Source organism: Drosophila sulfurigaster, chromosome 3 (genome assembly GCF_023558435.1).
Source record: "Drosophila sulfurigaster albostrigata strain 15112-1811.04 chromosome 3, ASM2355843v2, whole genome shotgun sequence".
NCBI lineage: Eukaryota > Metazoa > Arthropoda > Insecta > Diptera > Drosophilidae > Drosophila > Drosophila sulfurigaster.
The window spans coordinates 22,601,855-22,621,952 of NC_084883.1; the positions used below are offsets into that span (position 1 = coordinate 22,601,855).

A 20,098-nucleotide genomic window follows, 5' to 3' on the forward strand; every position below is an offset into this window, starting at 1 on the left:
TTGAATTGTTTCAATCGCATGATATTTTTGATATTTTGTTTTATTTACCTTTGTGCGATATATTTTTTACGTGAAAATTAAAATTGTATTAAATTGTTTTATTAATGTCTTAACATCAAACAGCTAATAGTATTCAAATTTTAGAATAATCTTTTATATTTAAAAAAAAACAACTTAAACTTTTGCGAGCAATACTTTTGACATTTTCCCTTAGAGAAAGGATGTCGCATTAATCATAATATGACAACGCTTACGCATTGTAATTACCATATATTAAATTATTGTATTATATCAACTTACCATAACTGACTAATTAAATTCTATGGAAATTAAAGTTGATGAGTTGAAATGCTTTTACTCATTGATGAACTGTAATAATACCTTTTTAAATTCATTCCCATAGCTTCATATAGAATTGAGGTAAGTTAATACTTCATACAGCAAATAACATTTTGATTGATCTAATATGGAAATGTTTATTACGTATTATAATTACCATAAATATTGTCTTATAGAAAATTACTATAACTCACTAATTAAATTTCATGAAAATTAATTCCTCGATTAAAACTGAGCAGTTAAGCAGCTTTCACTTATTGATATTGCTTCTCTAATAAACTTTAATAGTGATACCTTTTCTTTGGCTCATTCTCTTTCTCCATCTCGCTGCCTGTTTGCCTAGGGCATTAAAGTGGTGCAATATCCAACATTTGTGTTGTTGTAATAAGTGGCTTTTGAGCTTGGGAGCGTTGCCTGCCGATGCTGTGCAGCTGGCTGGTCGGCCTGACCGCAGAAAGCTCATTAAACATGTCGTCATTAGAGCTTAATTGTGTGTTTGAATATCAGTTGAGCTTCAACTCCCACGTTCACGATTAGTTCACCTAATTGATTTTGAAAGCTTTCGAATTTTGAGTCAAAATTGCTTCAACAGCAAACAACAAATAAAAACACATCGAACAATATTGTTTATGTATATTCGAGATTAGTTTTATTTTAGGCACTGGTTTTTTGCTTTGATTTTTGCTTGGCAAGGGAACACATGGCTTTGTGCTCAGCCCAAAAGTGGCATAGGTACATTGGTGACATTTTAAGTTGAGGTACAAATACAGAATTGACTAAAAGTTAGCATTAATAGTTATAGCGGCGTCTGCGATTCGAATAATGTATGGCTAGTATGATGGCTAGTGTCAGTATTATCACCTGCAAATATATAGAAATGGTTAACTCAAATCATTCAAGCAAACACATCGCGGGTGGCCATCTGGAAGCACAACTCACATCGAATCCCAGCAGGCCCCATTCGCAGTATTGCCATGTTATGGCCTCATCAGCAAAGACCTTCTCCACCCGGCTGAGGCAGCCTTCGGTATACACATACGATGGATTCATGCAATTGTTGCCCTTGCAACAGCTCGAGGGCACAATGTCAGTCACATGACCAATGGTTTTGTAGTCCTCGGGTCCATTGCGTCCACAGCAAGAGTTCTAACAAAACAAAGCGAAAAGAAGAAGCAATCAAGTTAGTTGAAAGTTTTCGCCAGACTGTTTGCCTGCCACCTTCAACACTTACGGTCTTCTGAATAAAATCCATGCTGCCTGGCTTGGTTAGCTCTTGTTGCCATTGCTGCTCCACCAGCTGGATCGCATACTTCTTGAACGTGTCGCGGGGATTGAGGACGATGAACGCGATTATCAGCACAAGCAGGATCAGTAACAGCGTCACATACTATTAATTGCATTAAAGGTTAGTGCTTGACTAGCATCAGATAAATGAGCAAGTAATTCTTACCGTCCACAACATGCGGCAAGATTCACGAATAGCGCCACAGCAGCCAAATAGTGAAATTAGCAGTATAACGCCGCCCAGTACCATGATGCCTATGGCATAATACTGAGGCATTGCCCCAACGCCAAGGCCGCCAAATACTATAACCACTATGCCAAGTATCTGCAATGTTCAGAAACGATTTAAAAATCAAATATCACTTATGTATATATGGGTAATAATTAGAGCTTAGAATGATTTTGGAATTATTTTTCTGTTTTAAGATAATTGCAAAAATTAACAAATTCTAACTCTCATCAAAAATTTTGGAATTTATATATAATATTTTATACAAAAATCAAAGAATTATCCACATCTAGAATTTCCATTATTCCATTATTTAACTAAACTCCTTGCACTCTTCGTGTTTGCTTCACTTATATTCTCTTTTATCTTAGCCAGCAATAAAATTGTCTGCTCATAACAAATTGGAGGATGTTTAACAACAAAAAATTAAACATTCATAAATCTTTGCAATGTCAAAATATTGTTAATTCCTGAATAAGTCAAGATCTTATCTGACTGTTGTGAAATTGTCCACTTTTGAATCACCAACAATTGGGGGCGTATAGAAATCACTCCTCCGGATTGTTGATGATTTCATACCGGTCTCTATTATGCATTGTGTTAGGTAGAAATTACGAGATCAGAATGGTAGAAAACTAATTGCCATATTATTTGATGACTAGCGATATCTGATGTCATCTAGAAGTCTGAAGCTTTGTTGCCAAGATTTTTTCATTCCAATTAAACGAAGAGTTTCTTTTGTGAAATATGAAACATAAGAGCATCTAATTTGTTAGGCGGATTGTCAACGAATCAAAGAAAAACATGAAAAACCTTTATCTGCTTTCGACACCAGGTGTGTTGACATTGCCTTTGGTGTCTTGTGTGCGTATGTTTTCTAATCCGGTTTATAATTTTTTTTTTTTTAATTATTATACTAAATCTAAAGGCATGACGTCGTTGTCGTTGGTGTTGTTAGCTCTTTGTTAACAAAAGAAGCTTTCCACGCGGCTCAAGGAATGCAAAAAGCCACAGACAATAGACACACAAGCACAGCAGAAAAACACACGCACACAACACACACACACACACAGAGAGAATGTGAAGGTATTTGTGTTTTTGACTAGCAATAATAGTCGTGAACTAAGCACGCATATGGACGGACGGTAGAGTCATACAAGATGATATCATCTGCCGCTAGGTAGAGCGCTAAAAAGAGGTTCTGCTTGCAAACGTATGCAAAATATTTCAAATAAAACCAAAAACAACTGCAATATCTAATCAAAATTTTCAAGTCTGCCATATGGTTCATCTCAATATATTTTTGAAAATATTTCAAATTTGAATACTTACCGCCCATAATGCATTGAAGAGGAACAGTGAGTACTTAATGGTGCCCGTTGCGCAGCCCATTTTTCAACCAAAATATATGCTTCTTCGAATTGTTTTGTTTGAGATGTAATGTAAATAATTGTAATTGTTGTTGGCACTTGACACGTGCAAGAGCAACAGCAACAGTTTGGAAAACAATAACAAAAATTACGTGTACTTCGATCTCCTGAGAGGTTTTTTGTCTATTTTCAAATTGGAAGGCGGCAACTGCTCGTTCGGAGAGCTAGAGCTAGAGCGAACACGGTCACGAACGAACTGAAACTGAAACAGAAACCGACACAGAAACACACAGACAGCAGACCGATGACTGAAACTCAGGCCAAAATCCGAAGCTGTCGGCGACGGCGACGGCGGCGGCGGCGAGCAGCGTTTGCCTTTGCTTTGGCGCTCCACACACAGAAAAACACAGTGAAGCAGCGAAGCACCAAAGCACCGCATAACCACACTAACACTAGCGCAACGAAGCAAACAAAAAGACAGTAAACAAACATGAAAAGCAAAAGCAAAGAAAAAAAAGCCAAAATCAAAAGTCAATGTGTGTGTTTGTGTGTACATATACGAAAGCCTCGCTGATGTCGGAAGCCAAACAAACAAAAAACACAAATAAATAAACAGCCGGGCGGTCTGTTGCTCCAGAGAGAGCAACGCAACTCAATGACTGACTGACTGACTGACTGACTGAGCGGGCTCCAAAGTGGTGTACTTGGGATCTATGTAGGTCTAGGGGCCGCGAATGATTCTAAATAGACTCTGGCGCTACAACTGTAAAATGTAACCAGATGTTAGCACCCCACGAGAGAGAGAGTAATCGACTCTCTAGATGCGATCGCTCCCTCATTTTTTGTTTTGTCTTTTTTGTTACTTCTCTTGCTGTCGGGGAAACTAATGCGATGCGATTATCGAACACGCATTGCGTCATGATTGAGTAGCTGGAATGACGCCAGCCCAGCAGATACTTTATAATTGGAGTCTATCAATTATCATTACAAGATTAACGCATATGTATTTGTAAAATGTTGACAACACGGTGTCTATATAAACATTCATTTCGATTCGATTGAGTATTATTATTGGGTTATTAGAATCAGTTCGTTTTAATAGTGATACGAATATGTTTGGCGCTCCTTGCGAAAGCGTCGTGCCAAATAGAATGAGCAGAAGCACAACAAAGCCTGAAATTACATCAAATAGTGATTAGTGATGTCAGCAGGAAATAAGAGTAATATTCGAACAACAATGACGTACTGTAATTCCGAATGAGCCCCATTTGCTGGTATTCACATAGTTGAAATATCTGAGGAATACATCGGCAGCTGCAGTGACACAGCCCGTTGTATAATATGGCACATTAGTATTTCCCTCGGGATAGCAACTCAATGGAAGATTGGTTCGTTGAATGATAACGTAATCATCTGGTCCATTGCGGCCGCAGCATTCGTACTGAAAGAGATGAGTTGAACATCTGTTATGACTCTATTCAATTTCAAGTATATTGACATTGATCGCTCACTGTGCGCTGTATCTTGTCCATGGCACCTGGTTTGATGACCTCCAAGTTCCATTTGGCATCCACATCGTCGACCGCAAACTGTTTTATGTAATCCTCATCAAAGTTCTTTCCAAAGAGGCCCAACAATTGCACAACGAGCAATGCCAACAATATGAATCCATACTGCTCGAATGCGAGAATATAAATTGTTTGTGCGTGTGATTAACAATCTGCTGGCATATTTTTATTTTTTTATTTATCAAGTTCACTCACCGTTGTGGTCATACAGACACTCTCCTGACAGACCCCACAGCAGCCGATAATAGATGCAACAAACACAATCCCGCCAACAACATACAGATAGGTAATGTAAACCGTTGGCGCTTGCTGTAGACTCAACGTGGCTATTCCAATTATCAACAGGCCAAAGAGCTGCAATCAAAGAGCGACTTATCACAATCAATATGCATTCTGTTGTTCGCTTGCAAAAGTCATTCGCATGACTCAGAGGCATAAAGTGCATGTTGCAAAACAAAATTTAAATTTAATTCATTAAATATTCTATATTCGTAATAGAGATTGTAGTTGTCTACAAAATTGTTGATCAATTAAAAATAAAAGGCTGACGTCTGAATTAATTACAAAAGCAACATTAAGCAAATAATGGAGGCATTAAAATATAACTGAGATTTATAAGAACCATTACGATATATTTTCTCTAATGTAGTATAATAGATCTTCTGCGCACAAGATATATTTATAAATCTTGTTATACTATAAGTCGTATACTTATTATTTTACAGCCTAGGCCGAAGGCGTTAGCGGTTATTTAGAAATACGTTAATGTTAATTTTAAATATATCAAATTTTAAATAAAAATATTTTGCAGATAAGCATTTCCTTGCAATGAAACGATTCTTACTTCTCAATATAAACTTAAACGATTCTCTTCATTATTTGTTAAATCATTTGCATGCATATAAATATATAAAGCATAAGCATTCTGGTATCAGATTTATCGCTAAATACTTCATCATAAAACCGGCTATTTGTATATTTTTGACTCCTTCATTCTAGCACATTCGTACACATTTGTTAAATCTATATGTATACTCGATGAATTCACTTATATACTTCAAAGCAAATAATGCACAAACAACACGAACGAATCGAATATGTTATGAACGATGAATAATGTGCATTTCAAGAGCACATACACAAATATTTGTTCAATACGAATATTCAAGTTCACAAACTTACCGCAAAGAGTGTGTTGAGAATGTTGAGAAAACACTTAAAGCAACCGGAAGTACAGCCCATGTTGAGACGCTGAGTTAAAAGTTAATTGGCGTATATAACAGAACCGATCAGATCGGCGTCGATTCTACGAATGATCAAAGTCAAAATGATGAGAAACAATGGAAGGTGCGTTCGTGTTCGACTCTTCGGGTCCAGCCAGTGCTGGAAGGCGTATTATTTTTTGGGGGGATTATTTGGCGAATTCAAACAATCAATAACGTAACGTATTTCTTATTAATTTTATTGAGTGATCATAAAATTCATAATTTGACTATTTGCCACGGTTCGACGTTATTTCGTTTTCGCATTTTCCTACTATAATTAACAACTAATTGGACTAAGCATCTATTGCTTTCGCTTGTTAGTTCTCATTAATGGGAGTCTCGTCATCCTTTGTCTTGATCAACTTGCGTGCCTTGCCCATGAAAAAGGCGGCAAACAAGCTGAGTACCTGAAATAAGTAAATTATATTAGAGAGTCTCTCTTCTTTATGTATTTCTTTTTACCAACCTGCAGTATGAATATAGCAATGGAAGCGTAGTAATTGATATCTGCTTGCAGAAGTAGGAATCGAGGCGCCTTTGTGGCGCAGCCCTCATCATTAATGTTCGAGGGTTTGGTGCAATCAGCTGAATAGCAGCAGCTGGCTGGCAGAGCGCCCTCCTCCTTGCCCAGATAATCCTGTGGTCCATCCAAGCCACAGCAACGGAACAAACTGTGTATGGGCTGCATAGTATCATCGTTGACGGATTTCTCCTCAAACAAACGCTTGACGCGATCATCGAACTGTCGCAACAAAGTGCCCTTCAGCGACGAGAAGGTAAAGAAGTATGCGGTCAACATAGTCATTACCAAGACAGTGCTGATTAGGAACTGTAAGGTTTCGTTGGATTAGCTGGTGAATTTAGTACTCAATTGTGCACTCACATAAATGGAATACTTGTAGGACTCCTTGAGCGAAACATAGACACCCAAAAAGGCGGCTGCGAAAATAGATGCACCAAGCAGGGCAACTGCATAGCCGCCATAGACGCATAAGGAGGCGCCCCAAGTGACGACGCCACAGGAAAAGAATAATACGTTAAGTGCCTGAAAAAAACGAAAACAAAAAATGATTTAATACTCCAAGTAGAGCATTCACGAGTCGCGCACTAATAAAAATGTAAACAGACAAACTCATCTCTTAGTCACGCGTCCTAGACCCCAAGCGATTCATCATATTGGCAGAACGCAATGGCTAACGTAAACAAAAAACCAAAATCGACCAGGCAGCTTAGCCAAAGCTGACCATTCGCGTTGTTGTTCTTCGCTGTAGGCATATAAAATGAAGAAATATGCAAACATTTGCGCATGTTAAGTATACCACATGTAGGCCAACTGAAGGCGAAAGTAAACAATCATATTTAAATACTAATTGATTGCCAATTGTTGCCAGCTGCTGAGCGCATTGCAAATTGTGTGATGCTCTGATAAACATTCCACATTCACGTATTATCGATTTTTTGCGCTTACATGAGTGCGGAAATACTCGTAAATTTTGGCTACAAACTGTCTGCTTCGGTTTGGCTTGTCAGGTCATCAAACGTTCCCAGGAGGCGTGACTTGGTCATTGACTTGAATTTAACTTACAGAGATTAGAATGCATGTGGTAAGTAGTGCATATTTCCAGGGTGTTATGGCGAATGTTTTCTCCATGATGCAATCTGTGAAACGAAATAAAATTATACATGTAACACTCGACATTCAGTTATTGACCATAAATTGATCTATTTATTCACACTTACTGTCAATTTTCACTAGCTTCTAGTTTATTTTTAGACTCCGTTGTATTCTTTAATGGGAGCTGGTTTATTTTTAACCAACAATTGCAACTGGTATTATATATAAAACACTGACCCACGTATTTATGCTTGGGGGAGTGGCATTGTTTATGCGGCACCAACGAAGCCAAGTACGGAAGCGGCAGCGTCGTCACTTATGGCCCGAGTGCTGGCAGTCGACTGACAGCCGCAGACCTGGTTTCAATTTCGGCTTCTCAGTTGGAAAAGTTAACGCCGGCGCAGGCGCTTCGACTTCGAGATACAGGGTGTTACCCACTTGGTGAAAAAAGTGTGCCACAAATTGAACAATTAAAAATCAATTTATGAGCAAGCAACTTTCGAAGATACTCCAATTATTAAACATGACAATTTACAATTTATTCGTTCTGTGTGGAACAAGGTGACAAGATGCAATTAACATGGCTGCTGCAAATTATTTGCTTGTTAAATATAAACTATGCAAATGTAAGTACATACATAATTTATAATTTTTATATTTTTTTGACGCACAAATTTGTTGTTATATTTCTTATTATTATTCCATATTCCTTCCTTATTTCTTATTCCTTATTATGAACATGTAACACTCTATATTCTGTTATTGGCAATAAAGTGATCAATTTATTCGCAAATACTTACTTCACTAGCTTCAGTAACCAATAATTACAACTCGTACAATATATTTTTTATCGTCAAGTTAATCTATTTAAGTAGAAAAAACCAAAATTACCTGTACTTTTTTCTTTCTTCTCTATACACAAATATTTTAAAACGTGATTTTTATTTCTCCTTGCTCAGCTTAAATTTATTAATTTTACCAATATTACCTGCGAAACAATGGATACAACTATAAGTACCATCGAGTATTGTTACATAGGCCACGTAAATGAACTGAAAAACTATATGAGCTTGCGTTACGCCCTCAGAAAACCGATCATAAAGGATATTGGCGTAAGTATTCACATACTTTTGGTTCAAACTTTCTTTTAATTTTCAGCAGTTTCACTTGCAATTAATGAAACGAAGCAATGGTTGGAAACCATTTCTCTATGGCATTGATATCGACATGTGTCGTTTTTGGAAATCAAATTACAATGCCATTGCCAAACTCGTTTTTTCCCTTATCGATGGTCATACAAACATTAATCACAGTTGTCCCTATAAGGTATGAAATAGTTTCGCACATTAGATTGAAAATTAATGTCGTAACTTTCAGGATGAGAAGTACATATTTATTGATAACCTTATGAATACGGATATATCTCAAAAAATTGGCGGACTTCCCTTTGGCAAAGGACTTTATGCGCTGAACGCTGAATGGTCTTGGAGAAATGTATCGCGTGTTCGGGCAAAAATATACTTTGAGGTTTTAAAGGTTTAACTTCAGAGAGTATAAATATTTCAACATTGACATGTATTATTGAGCAAGCTATTGACGTATTTAATATTTGTACAATATATTAATAACAATCTTTCAATGTACTATATGGTTTAATTATAAAACAATTAAATATTAGTGTATTTTAATATAAATAATACTTAAATTCTAGTGTTAAATTTATTTACATCCAGCCGGCATTATTGCGCCGATCTTGGTTCTTCAGTCCAGTTAAGAGCAGCCAGCCAAAGAAGGCGCCAACAGCCTGTGAAATCATATAGAGATTAGCCGTAATAATAATACAAGTAAGAAAGGCTGTTAAGGCTGGTGTCCTCGACTATAAGAGAGCTCCTACCCAATTTAAATAAACCATACAGGTATTATTCTTAATCAAGTAAGAAAGCTACAGACGAGTGTGCACAAAAGGGCGATATTATTCTTAAATTATATCAAATTAATACCTACTATATACTGTATTTGGTATATTGATATAGTACAACATTCAAAATATATACATTAAATATATATATAGAATACTAAACATACCAGCCCAATCAGTTGGCGATGTATTTCGGAAATAACTTCTACAATTTTTATCTGATCGCAAATTTTCATGTACGGAGGCGTGGCAATAATTTGAATCAAATTTGATGTGCGTGCAATCAAAATTATATCTATATCCTTATTGACTCTGAGATCTAGATATTCATAAGAACAGACAAACGGACATGACTAAACCGTCTCGACTAGTGATGCTTATCAAGAATATAAAAGGGATTAAGGGACCGGAGATGCCTCCTTCTTCTGTTACCTACATTTTCTATAAAAAGTTTTAATACCCTTTTACCCTATGGGTAACGGGTATCAAAATATACCCCCACTTACCTCGCTCAGAACCAACAGCCAACATACGATCTTGAAAACCAAAAGCCTGTCATCCAAGTACTCCACGAACTGCGATTTGCAACCAACTTTGTAGATGCTGGAACTGTCGACGCACTTGAGGTCAATGCAACAACTCTTGGGCACAGCATGATGTATGACCGCATAGTCCTCGGCATTGTTGACGCCACAGCAGTGTAGCCAGGTCTCATAGTACTGCAAGGCGCCAGTTTCATTGCGCTCAGCATCCCATAGTTGTTCAAAGCCTTCGTTGATACTGCCAGAGAGTCCATCCTTGGTGCCATGCGATATCATGCTGAGGAACATCAGCTGTATGAGTATGAGCACCACAATTGCCACCACATACTGCAGAAAAAGTGAATAAATTTGTTTACTTTCGGATAATATTATTTAGTATATAGAATTCACTCACAATCAACAGTCGCCTTGGCGCCTCGTGTATGGCGGCCAAGCAGCCAAAGACCGCAATGATCACTATGACGACACCCAAGCCGATTATCAGACCGCCGGCCACATTCTCTCCGATGCTGACTGAATACGTCACATATGCGCTTAAAAGTTAAACGGCTTAGTTAGTTATTAGGTATTATGGAGGATTATCCACATTCACTCACAGAAAATATATGCCAAAAGCAACGAGAGCCAATCCAAGCACCTGCAAAAAGAAAATAGCAAATCAAAGCACACAGGTGTGCGTATTTTAGTAAATTATAGAAATAGCAATACACTCAGGAAAAATATGTGAAATTTGTTTAATGAAATTCCATTTTTTGGGTCAGCATTTTTTTAAAGTAATCACTCTTAAATTATCTTAAATTAATCGTTCTTCAAAAGTTTAATCGTTCGTTTTTAATTTCAAAATGAGAAATTTAAATCAGAATTACTCATTTAAAATAATAGATAGGTTTAAAGTTTAGTTCGTATAATTTACCTAATAAGTATTAAAAACAAAAAGTTCGTAACTACATATAAATATGTAAAAATGTTTACAAATAGCAATTGCAAAATAAAAACCAAAAATATAAAAAATATTGAATTTTTAATTCTAAAAGTTATTAATTCAGAAACATATCACTCTTGAGATAAATCTAAAGCGCACTTAAAATTCTGCGCATTTCAAGAAAGTTCTTAACTATAAAAATTCGTTTCTGGATCAGAAATTTTTTTGTTAGAACACCGCAAATTCTTAATTCAACTACGAAAGTACTTGATGTTTCTCTCAGTGCAGCTACTTTGACTCACCGCATACACAAAGTTGAGTAAAAGCAGCAGATGCTTCACTGTAGTGTCCGACAGACCCATCTTGCGTTCTTTTCTCCTATTTTGCTCGTCTGCTGTTGATGTTGCTGTGGCAATGCAACAAACGAAACTGCGACAATAATGTAAGAGACACAACACAGCAGCTGTCTCTCCGATTCGACGAGCAAACAGACTAACTGCTTGGCGTGTGTTTTGTGGTTTTGCTATTTAAATCAGCGAAAATGAGCTGAATGCATTAAATAGGTGTTACGTATATGGCAATAGCCAGTTTTGGACTGCGACTACGCCGTATCCGTAAGATACTTTTGTATCTCTGTCTCTCTGCTGCTGCTTGCTGACTTGTTTGCTGACCGCTGTCTTTCAGTGGCGTGAATCAACTGAAACTGCCAGCCACTATTTTTGTGTGTGTTTTCAGAAAAACGCGCGTTGCTTTGTAGCACTACAACAAGATTCTAGCCTCACACAGACACACTCACTGTGTTTTTCATCTCATCTAACGATCTATGTATAACATCGAGAAAATCGAGAGCGTTGAACCGCCCACATCGCTGCCTCTTATTGGGAAAAAGGCGAAGGCGCTCCCCCCATCTCAGTATCTCACTGAGCAAAAGCGTATACGAGAGTCTGCGTTTTTTGTTTTTCTATTTTATCTGTTGGCATTCTCGTTTCGGCTTGTTATTGTTTCCATCCCAAAAAAAAAAAGTCTCAATCCTACTCGTTTTCAGATATTTCTCGCTGTATTTATTATATTTATCTTGCAGTCTACAGCAAATTAGTCAATACCAACAGGTTTATTTTATAGTTTGTTGTTATTGCAATGTTGCGTAGGAGTCATTTTACAACGCCGCAACGTGATTTTTTCTTTTTATTGAATGCCGTGAGCTGGCATTGATATTTTTATCAATTAATGCAAGATAGTAAAATAGTAAAATATTTCGTTAACTATTTAAAAATGTACAATCACAAAAAAAACTAACTAAACATAGAAGTAAGAATATGATAATAATACAGGATACAGTGTCAACAATTAAATATTAATTTTGCATTAATTATAAAATCGCACGCGATCGCGATGATTTCGTATGCTATCCACCAAATAACAGGTAGCTACGGAGCCAACAAACTGCAAAGAACAATTGATAATTAAAAGTCAAATTAGTTAATTCATTTTTAAGTATTTTTGCTTACCTCAATGATTATTAAAAGCCAGCTGAGTGTATGGAAATTTGCCGTCTTTGTGCTCACATAATGCTTGAATTTATTTTCACAGCCATCCATAAAGAGATTTTGCGGATTTGTGCAATCCTGTTGTAAGCAGCAACTCGGAGGATATTCTCTGTCCAGCATGATGTAATCCTCGGCGCTATTTCGACCGCAGCAATGAAGCTAAACAAATACAATTGTTGATTGATGGCTAATTGAAATGAAACCCCTTCAAGGCACTCACCCATTCCTCGTAGACGTTCAGTGTGCTGTTGCTTCGCATCGAGTTTGTATCCCAAAGCTCGTCGAATCCCTGACGCAGACTCTCTGGCAATGCATCTCTGCTGGCTGAAAAGCTGATGCTGAACATGATGAATTGTATGACCAATAGCAGCAACAAAAGAACTGCATACTGCAGTTAAATAAGAATTAGTTTTGTGTGCGAAATTCGAATTTAAATTTGAACTCACACTTATGAGCATTTTCTTGCACTCCTTGGCCAAAGCAACAGTGCCAAAAATGCTGGCCAAAATGATGACGGAGCCAAGCAGAATACAAAGTATGGCTGCCATTCTCTCGCCCTCATCGATTGGATTTGGCTGCTCCACAATGGTGTCCAGCAGCCAGGTGCCATACCAGATGAGCAGACAGCCATTAAGCTATAAGATTTGGAAATGAATTTCGAATTTTGTTTTGAAATTCTTACGTCAATGTCACACACACATACACACACAGCCATAAAACAACAAGCGACGTAATCGTGTATTTTTGGGAGAATCGTCAAAACTTACAGCGTAGATCAAATTGATGACACATAGAGCGTATCTGAGCAGTCGCGTTGTGCAGTACATTTTTCGTTTAGATTACACTATACAACATGATACACTAAACACCAAAATAAAATAGAGACACTCACGCACACTGATGACACTTTTAATTAGTTTGCGTTAATCGTTTCGCACCAAAACAATGTTTGCTTTTCAATACGTTTTTTTTTTTTTTCGGTTACGGCACACCTTGAGGCATCGGCAATGGTCGCACGGCAAATACTCGGCACCGACTCATCATAATCTGATTTTGTTTGGCCGCATCTTGTTGCGACGCTTCGCCGTCAGTTGTACGATTAACCCACAGTTCTTGTTGTCGCCAATGCAATAGCCAAAAAAAAAAAATATACAAATGCCTCAGAGAGTAGTCCGTTGTCTAGTCATATACATAAAGTCAATATCAAAGAAAAACTCAGCACACAAAGAATCAAAAATTAGCGTATGGCGCCCACGCGGAAAAGCAGAGCACACATGTGGAGACAGATAGAGATACAGATACAGATACAAGTAGAAAAATTCATCTATAATGTGTGTATTTTAGATACTCGTATGCATGCCAAAGAACGGAAACTGCGGGCTGACAAAGATGAAAGAACGAGAGAGGCAAACTCAGACACAATTTGGTCAACATCGAAACAGAAACAATGATGTCAACAAACAAATTTGATCTTACAACCACAAATTCTGTGGCTATTTAGCATTGAAATTGCCCTTCAATGCAGCCAACGGGTGGCCAACGTCTCTTCCCATAAATATTGAACTAAGCTGACATCTTGGTATGTTTTCTCCGTCGAAGTCAATTCTAATAAGCATTTAAATCAGTATGATTTATTAGGAATTTATTGTAATTAATAAGTACAATTCTACATAGTTGTACTTTATTGCTCGAAATGTTACAAATTGCATTGACCATACAAAAAATAAAACATTCACACACACAGTTACTTATGGTAGGCACTGTGTGAACACTTTGTGACAAATCTTATCAAAAATAAATACATGCATATAAATACGTAAGAAATAAGACATCGAAATCGGCTTGAACACTGTTTTTGCTTTTCTTTTTGTTTTTGGCACCTTTCGTTGAGCTCTCTTCGCTGACTGCAGAATCGGAATCGAAATTAGTTTTATTTTTAGTGATTTTTATCAGTTTATCAGTTGTGCTGTTTGATTTTGTCGATGGATGAACATGAGGTAGACTAGCAATTGCCGCAAAAACATATTTGTTGTGCTTAGTATTAGATTATTTGTAAGTATTTGCACAGTATTGAGAATTCTTTGGCCTTTCTTTAGAGTATGCGCGCCTTATGAAGAGTGCTCCAAATTATTGCTGAACTTATTTTGGAAAGTACTTCGAGCGTCTCCAGCGATTCACAATGCTATTGGCTAGCACATAGGCGAGCAGCGCACAAATTACCTGAGAAACAATAAAAAAAATGTATTAATTTATATATTAAAAAATAATAAAGTTAATTAATTAATGACCTCAACGCCCACAATCGCCAGCGCGAATATATTGGAATCTACCCATCTGTCCGCAATGAAGTCCAAGAATTTTTGCCGACAACCTTCAAGATTCATTTTACCCGAATCGGGATTGTAGCAGCTCTTCGGCTGCAACAGATAATCCTGGTAGCCAGCATTGCCGCAACACTCGAGCTAAAAAAAAAAAATGAAGAAAAAACAATCAATCAGTATGTGAAATATCACTCGATATCAATTGATATGTTACTCTTACCCAAGACTCTATGCTCGAAATTTGGCTGGAATTTGCTGGCTTAACTGGCAAAGGCTGATCATGCCAGATTTCATCGAACCTTCTGTCCACTGAGATAAGCAGCGATTCACGGAATATCAAAAGGAAACCCACCGTCAGCACTTGCAGCACGATCAGCACAATCAAAATGACCGTGAACTATGGAGAAAATAAACATAAATTAATAATTGTTGCTTGACGGAAATCGCATTACTTTACGCTTACCGATTTGACCATGCGACTGCTCTCGCGCCATGCGCCCAAAACACCAAAGATCGCGGTTAGCAGCAGGACGATGCCAATGGCAATGGTGATGAAGCCGGCAGATTGAAAGACTTCAAATTGGATTATGATGTGCAGACCAACCAAAATGACTGCGATGCCAAGTAGCTGAAAAAGGTGTAAGAACAAATTAAAATTCAATTACCTATTATGACCTTCAAATGTGTCGTGAATTTCAATTGGCGGCTTTATTGATAGACAGACAGTGCGTATGCGTAATATGCAAATACGATTTACAAGTTGTTGCCAAAATTGTGTGCTAGGCAAATATTTTGTAGTTGATTCAGCTGTCATGCCACCACATTCAACAAGTTGGCCTTCGCACAATTTGTTCTCTTAGCTGACATCACTCATACGCAACGTTGTCGCGCGTTTTTCGCACAGCCTTTCCCTTTCACTACTTTTCGCTTGTGGCTGCACAATTAGCTCAAATTAGTTGCATGCGCCGTTAGCCAAATGCAATTGCAATTATAATTTAAACAATGAATCATTTGGCTTGCTCACAGAGCGAGCAAAATGTTCGCAAATGTAAACAACTGCGAATTTGGCAAGTATATACAATAGTTTTGCCGAGCAATCGTGCAATCAGCATATACATGCAAAATAGTTGAATAAATGCGCAATAATTATATTAACACTGATATTTTTTTATCACCTGCAAACATTGTTTGCTTGCCAACCTGTTGGCAGCTCAATTGTGAATAACAATTGTAAATTGTAAATTGTTTGAAACCAGTCGCGACGTGTTGTCACTTTGGGCCATGGCAAACTTCCGCACAAATCGATGTCACGTTAAGTAGCCGCCTCATCGGCTTTCAGATTTTCCTAAGCATGAGGTAATTATGACTGATTTGTGCGATTTATCATGCTCATGTTTATTTTTCTCGATTTGTCTTTCCATTCTGTTTTTTTTTTTTTTTTTGGGTTTGTCTAGCCCAAACGCATTTGGCATTTACTGTAATTCATGACCATAACTGGTTTCGATGTCGACAAAGTTTATCTTTACTTAGCTACGCCTTTTAAGGCTCTCAAGTGTAATTGAATTAAGGTCGACGATTAATAAATTAGCTGATGTCTCTCTCACTCTTTCTCTCTCGCTCTGTTAAATTACAATTATGCAAATGATCGAGTGGCTAGTACAGACAAATTTAATAGCGAGCCGTTAACGTTGTACATACAAATGAAAAACACTTTTAGATATGGTAATGTAAGTAAAAGTATTTGCATTTGTTGGCTATAAAACATTAATAGAGTTATTTTATGTGGTTAAACGCCCTATTTGTATGCTAGTTTATGTTGACAAATCATTAGCAGCCTAGACAAAGCCATAAATTAGAGTCTGATAAAGTGTTTACAACGCTCTGCAGATAACAAACAACTCAACACTTGTCAGTCTTAGAACTGTGGCATCTGGCATTACGTTGAATGAACTACGCTATTTAATTGTAATTTATTACACATGGCACCCAATTTTTACATTACTTTTAGAGACGAGTCATGATAGCAAAGTATGTTGTGCCAACAACTTCAGAGTTCAAAGGGGCGACAGACAAACCGAGCATAACCCATAGAATCAAAGTGACAATGACAATGAATCTAAGTACACGCCATGCTTCATGGGGCACAGAGCACTCGTAGTTAGTCAGCACTTAACTTACTTAACAATTCATTCGCAAAATCATAAGCAAATATTAGATAACTCACATAATGTCACATGCGATACTTTTAGCAATTATCACTTGGCTGCTTCACGATAACGAGTTAAAAGTGCCAAATGTGCCGCGGCAACAGCGAAAAGATACAAGTAATTTAAACCAGATAGCATATAGAATTATGCATATATGATTCGCTCTAATTTGTCCAGTAGACAAGCAATTAAATGTAATTAAAGGCAAGGCCAGAGGCAAGTAGCAAATACATATTTGCACATACTTTACGCTCGATGATAAGAGACAAATAGACAACTGATTAGGCTTGGGCGAGTTTCTGATCCCCGATCGACGCTTCAAAGAGAGGAATGCGAACAGCATGTGGTAAATGGAAACTAGAATAACTACACGGCTGTCATTGAATGCGGAGCGGAGCAGAGCTGAGCTAAACGTTTGCTGAGATTTATGTGGGTTTACAAAACTCCGACAGCGACAACTTGACAACATAAATGCCCATGTACATGTTGTTGTTGCCGCTTGGGAAAACTACAAAAACAATAAACTTAAAAAAAGGTTGTGCCCTACCTCAAATGCATGGGAGGCCCATAGGCACAACTGGCATTTAATTAAAAACACGCGGCCGCACCAAATGAAGTAATTTTTAAGCACAGAGTGAACTGCTTGCTCATCAGTAAATCAAAGTTTACTCGGATGGAACCAATGCGGAAAATTGCGCATACGCCACGTTGTGTGCGCGTTTCTTTTCGACATTTCCTTTTCGCATTCTCAGTGTTCCACATTTCCACATTTTTTTCTTTTTTTTGTGCTTTAAGGTTATTGCCGAAAAATATTTATATTTTCAATTTTGTAATGCCTGCGCGTCTGAAAATGACATCAACAAATTTTAGTTGATGAAAATGAAAATAGGAATAAGAACAAAAACCAAAACAACAAAACGAAAACGAAAACAAAATACACAAAAATTGTTGGCGCAAAAAGTAAAATAAACTAAAAATTCTATGTGTGTATTTGGCTAGAAGCTATGACCGCCTTTTGCTCAGGGCCAAGTTTTGTGGCGTGGGTGACCAAGTTTTATAATGTTATTTTTGCCGCTGCACGCATAAGCAAATTTTTCTCCTGTTTTTGTTTTTATTTTAAAACAAATTAAAACAAAAAACAATAAATTAAATGAAATCTTCGGGCATATGGTTTAATATTTGGAAAGATGGCAAACATTATAAAAATAATATAAAAAAAAAACAAGCCTGGACAACATTTCGAAAGAATCCGTATCGAAATCAATATATATATATACTTTATTCGTATGAATTCTCAACTTGATCTGTTCGTGCACATAAAAACTGAACTTGAACATTTGTTTTAAATGTTATGCCTAAATTTGATGAGCTGCGCCCAGTTCGAGTCAGCAGTGCGATTAGCCAATTAACATAAGAATAACGTAGAGCATTTTCATTTTTTTTTTATATACGATACTGAGCACTAAAACTGAATGAAAACCTTCAAATGTAATTGAAATGCTGCCGAAAGCATTTAGCTATTCAATCAAACTGAAAGACTATCTGGATGTCCATATCCATTGGATACTCCTATCGGATTCAATGCTCAGCCGCATTAATTGCACAACAATAAATATTTATACGATGTTGATAAGTCAAGGTTTGTTTTATATACTTGTATCACATAAACAATTGCCGATGTTTTCCCCATTTGTTGAACATCAAAGCGCTAACCTGCTGATAAAGAAGAGTGTGAATAATACTTTGAACAACTTATAAATTGGAAGCACCTAAAAAGATAATGTTCGACCATTTTGATGAGTGTTTCGTTGATTTGTAAACAGCTTCTGTCGTTAGTATCACTCTAGAGTCTAGACCTTCAATTAGTTGGACTTTAGTTGGGGTTAGAAAACTTTTGTAGTTGTGAATGAACTTCGCAACTAATGAAACTAGTCTTTCCATCTGTAATTATATCTTTTAATGCTATTATAATTATAAGTTTTAATAGCATTTACAAGACTTGGCAACACTCGTGGCCAAATGTAAGAGACTTAATTTACATACGCGACTTCCGCCAACAAAGCACAACTAATCCCATTGCCTATTGTTGTCGTTGGCTCCTCTCAGGTTACCGTCAATAAATTTCATAATCATAATCACATTATTCGAAGACTCACCGCATATATTATGTCGCATATCAGTGCAAACACTTTCAGTAGCTTTGTGGAACACGCCATTTTGCTGTTGCTGTTGCTCTGTAAATTTTTGCTTTGCCAAAATGCACTCTTTACTAACAACTATTTTTAGTCACGTATCTTTCCGACGCGATACTGAGAAGAACTGTGCTTAGTTCTTTCTTTTCGATTTTGTATTGTTTTCACTGCCTTGTGCACTTAGTTTTCCCGAAGCTCTTGGCAACGCGTTGGCACCGCACGGGCCACAATAGAACACTTGTTTGAAATTCAAAATATTTAGTTTAACGGTCGCTCTGGAAACCAAACCGTCATGTTCGCGCACGAATGTTAACTGATTTGTTGATAGCGAAAACTTTTAGCGAAAACCAACACACAACTTTTTGAAAATGAAACGGCCGGTCGGAACGAGCTGAAATGAAACAGAAACTCGCGCGTGCGGTTGCCGCCGCTATGCATGAGCGTCACTCAAAGGGGTTCGTAGTGTTTCGATTCCATTGCGTTGCAGCTAGTACGAAGAGTACGTGGAGTACGTAATACGTACTACGTATAGATTTAAATGAAAAGCCAAGACGACAACAACTATTGTGCCGCGCTATTTTTATAATAGTTTACATACTTTTTAGCGCACTCACATCGATATTTTTGCAAGAGAGAAGAATAGAATATTCTTCTATTTCCCAGTCTCATGTTGTAAGCGAATGATTCATGGGAAGCATGTAATTGTATATATTAGGTCAACTTGGCAAGAGATTAAAAATATTGTTTAAATCCCCACTTTACGAAGCACTGAATTAACA

General features: G+C 37.2%; 7 protein-coding genes across 7 annotated transcripts; 1 reads left to right on the plus strand and 6 right to left on the minus strand.

Moving 5' to 3' along the window:
- Window positions 1-1,017: 1,017 nt before the first annotated feature.
- LOC133841035 (23 kDa integral membrane protein) lies at window positions 1,018-3,684 on the minus strand. The gene is made up of 5 exons (XM_062273284.1): window positions 3,185-3,684; window positions 1,790-1,948; window positions 1,571-1,726; window positions 1,279-1,485; window positions 1,018-1,200 (listed from the first exon to the last, which is right to left on the minus strand). Exons 1-5 carry the CDS (start codon window positions 3,242-3,244, stop codon window positions 1,129-1,131), a joined length of 654 nt encoding a protein of 217 aa, XP_062129268.1. The 5' UTR covers window positions 3,245-3,684; the 3' UTR covers window positions 1,018-1,128.
- Window positions 3,685-4,200: 516 nt separating this feature from the next.
- Window positions 4,201-6,113, minus strand: LOC133841034 (23 kDa integral membrane protein). The gene is made up of 5 exons (XM_062273283.1): window positions 5,973-6,113; window positions 4,986-5,144; window positions 4,734-4,895; window positions 4,469-4,663; window positions 4,201-4,395 (listed from the first exon to the last, which is right to left on the minus strand). Exons 1-5 carry the CDS (start codon window positions 6,030-6,032, stop codon window positions 4,318-4,320), a joined length of 654 nt encoding a protein of 217 aa, XP_062129267.1. The 5' UTR covers window positions 6,033-6,113; the 3' UTR covers window positions 4,201-4,317.
- A 118-nt stretch (window positions 6,114-6,231) lies between these two features.
- LOC133841031 (23 kDa integral membrane protein) lies at window positions 6,232-8,006 on the minus strand. Its single transcript, XM_062273281.1, has 5 exons — window positions 7,796-8,006; window positions 7,641-7,714; window positions 6,939-7,100; window positions 6,522-6,884; window positions 6,232-6,462 (listed from the first exon to the last, which is right to left on the minus strand). The coding sequence occupies exons 2-5, from the start codon at window positions 7,704-7,706 to the stop codon at window positions 6,373-6,375; spliced, it is 681 nt and encodes a 226-aa protein (XP_062129265.1). The 5' UTR covers window positions 7,707-7,714; window positions 7,796-8,006; the 3' UTR covers window positions 6,232-6,372.
- A 112-nt stretch (window positions 8,007-8,118) lies between these two features.
- On the plus strand, window positions 8,119-9,367 carry LOC133841036 (uncharacterized). The gene is made up of 4 exons (XM_062273285.1): window positions 8,119-8,296; window positions 8,630-8,782; window positions 8,832-8,996; window positions 9,048-9,367. Exons 1-4 carry the CDS (start codon window positions 8,240-8,242, stop codon window positions 9,210-9,212), a joined length of 540 nt encoding a protein of 179 aa, XP_062129269.1. The 5' UTR covers window positions 8,119-8,239; the 3' UTR covers window positions 9,213-9,367.
- LOC133841030 (tetraspanin-9) lies at window positions 9,254-11,755 on the minus strand. The gene is made up of 5 exons (XM_062273280.1): window positions 11,355-11,755; window positions 10,727-10,767; window positions 10,525-10,663; window positions 10,095-10,457; window positions 9,254-9,474 (listed from the first exon to the last, which is right to left on the minus strand). The coding sequence occupies exons 1-5, from the start codon at window positions 11,412-11,414 to the stop codon at window positions 9,394-9,396; spliced, it is 684 nt and encodes a 227-aa protein (XP_062129264.1). The 5' UTR covers window positions 11,415-11,755; the 3' UTR covers window positions 9,254-9,393.
- A 331-nt stretch (window positions 11,756-12,086) lies between these two features.
- LOC133841029 (protein late bloomer) lies at window positions 12,087-13,711 on the minus strand. Its single transcript, XM_062273279.1, has 5 exons — window positions 13,367-13,711; window positions 13,046-13,234; window positions 12,820-12,987; window positions 12,561-12,758; window positions 12,087-12,495 (listed from the first exon to the last, which is right to left on the minus strand). The coding sequence occupies exons 1-5, from the start codon at window positions 13,424-13,426 to the stop codon at window positions 12,418-12,420; spliced, it is 693 nt and encodes a 230-aa protein (XP_062129263.1). The 5' UTR covers window positions 13,427-13,711; the 3' UTR covers window positions 12,087-12,417.
- Window positions 13,712-14,263: 552 nt separating this feature from the next.
- Window positions 14,264-19,783, minus strand: LOC133841032 (tetraspanin-9). Its single transcript, XM_062273282.1, has 5 exons — window positions 19,284-19,783; window positions 15,384-15,548; window positions 15,141-15,317; window positions 14,888-15,061; window positions 14,264-14,819 (listed from the first exon to the last, which is right to left on the minus strand). Exons 1-5 carry the CDS (start codon window positions 19,341-19,343, stop codon window positions 14,739-14,741), a joined length of 657 nt encoding a protein of 218 aa, XP_062129266.1. The 5' UTR covers window positions 19,344-19,783; the 3' UTR covers window positions 14,264-14,738.
- Between the last annotated feature and the right edge of the window lie 315 nt (window positions 19,784-20,098).

What these genes read in the sequence shown, in the direction of transcription:
- LOC133841035 (XM_062273284.1), bottom strand. Translation starts at nt 3,244, where the DNA reads ATGGGCTGCGCAACGGGCACCATTAAGTACTCACTGTTCCTCTTCAAT. An exon ending in CTTGCCGCATGTTGTGGACG is followed by an intron (nt 1,727 to 1,789) that starts GTAAGAATTACT and finishes TGCAATTAATAG; the next exon opens with TATGTGACGCTGTTACTGAT. An exon ending in TGGATTTTATTCAGAAGACC is followed by an intron (nt 1,486 to 1,570) that starts GTAAGTGTTGAA and finishes TTGTTTTGTTAG; the next exon opens with AACTCTTGCTGTGGACGCAA.
- LOC133841034 (XM_062273283.1), bottom strand. Translation starts at nt 6,032, where the DNA reads ATGGGCTGTACTTCCGGTTGCTTTAAGTGTTTTCTCAACATTCTCAAC. An exon ending in TGGACAAGATACAGCGCACA is followed by an intron (nt 4,664 to 4,733) that starts GTGAGCGATCAA and finishes CATCTCTTTCAG; the next exon opens with TACGAATGCTGCGGCCGCAA. An exon ending in GGGGCTCATTCGGAATTACA is followed by an intron (nt 4,396 to 4,468) that starts GTACGTCATTGT and finishes ATGTAATTTCAG; the next exon opens with GCTTTGTTGTGCTTCTGCTC.
- LOC133841031 (XM_062273281.1), bottom strand. Translation starts at nt 7,706, where the DNA reads ATGGAGAAAACATTCGCCATAACACCCTGGAAATATGCACTACTTACC. An exon ending in CCTACAAGTATTCCATTTAT is followed by an intron (nt 6,885 to 6,938) that starts GTGAGTGCACAA and finishes GAAACCTTACAG; the next exon opens with TTCCTAATCAGCACTGTCTT. An exon ending in TTGCTATATTCATACTGCAG is followed by an intron (nt 6,463 to 6,521) that starts GTTGGTAAAAAG and finishes TACTTATTTCAG; the next exon opens with GTACTCAGCTTGTTTGCCGC.
- LOC133841036 (XM_062273285.1), top strand. Translation starts at nt 8,240, where the DNA reads ATGCAATTAACATGGCTGCTGCAAATTATTTGCTTGTTAAATATAAAC. An exon ending in TAAATATAAACTATGCAAAT is followed by an intron (nt 8,297 to 8,629) that starts GTAAGTACATAC and finishes CTCCTTGCTCAG; the next exon opens with CTTAAATTTATTAATTTTAC. An exon ending in CGATCATAAAGGATATTGGC is followed by an intron (nt 8,783 to 8,831) that starts GTAAGTATTCAC and finishes AATTTTCAGCAG; the next exon opens with TTTCACTTGCAATTAATGAA.
- LOC133841030 (XM_062273280.1), bottom strand. Translation starts at nt 11,414, where the DNA reads ATGGGTCTGTCGGACACTACAGTGAAGCATCTGCTGCTTTTACTCAAC. An exon ending in GCTTTTGGCATATATTTTCT is followed by an intron (nt 10,664 to 10,726) that starts GTGAGTGAATGT and finishes TTAACTTTTAAG; the next exon opens with CGCATATGTGACGTATTCAG. An exon ending in GGCTGTTGGTTCTGAGCGAG is followed by an intron (nt 9,475 to 10,094) that starts GTAAGTGGGGGT and finishes ATGATTTCACAG; the next exon opens with GCTGTTGGCGCCTTCTTTGG.
- LOC133841029 (XM_062273279.1), bottom strand. Translation starts at nt 13,426, where the DNA reads ATGTACTGCACAACGCGACTGCTCAGATACGCTCTATGTGTCATCAAT. An exon ending in TCATCAATTTGATCTACGCT is followed by an intron (nt 13,235 to 13,366) that starts GTAAGTTTTGAC and finishes CAAATCTTATAG; the next exon opens with CTTAATGGCTGTCTGCTCAT. An exon ending in GCAAGAAAATGCTCATAAGT is followed by an intron (nt 12,988 to 13,045) that starts GTGAGTTCAAAT and finishes ATTTAACTGCAG; the next exon opens with TATGCAGTTCTTTTGTTGCT.
- LOC133841032 (XM_062273282.1), bottom strand. Translation starts at nt 19,343, where the DNA reads ATGGCGTGTTCCACAAAGCTACTGAAAGTGTTTGCACTGATATGCGAC. An exon ending in GCAGTCGCATGGTCAAATCG is followed by an intron (nt 15,318 to 15,383) that starts GTAAGCGTAAAG and finishes TTTTCTCCATAG; the next exon opens with TTCACGGTCATTTTGATTGT. An exon ending in TTTCGAGCATAGAGTCTTGG is followed by an intron (nt 15,062 to 15,140) that starts GTAAGAGTAACA and finishes TTTTTTTTTTAG; the next exon opens with CTCGAGTGTTGCGGCAATGC.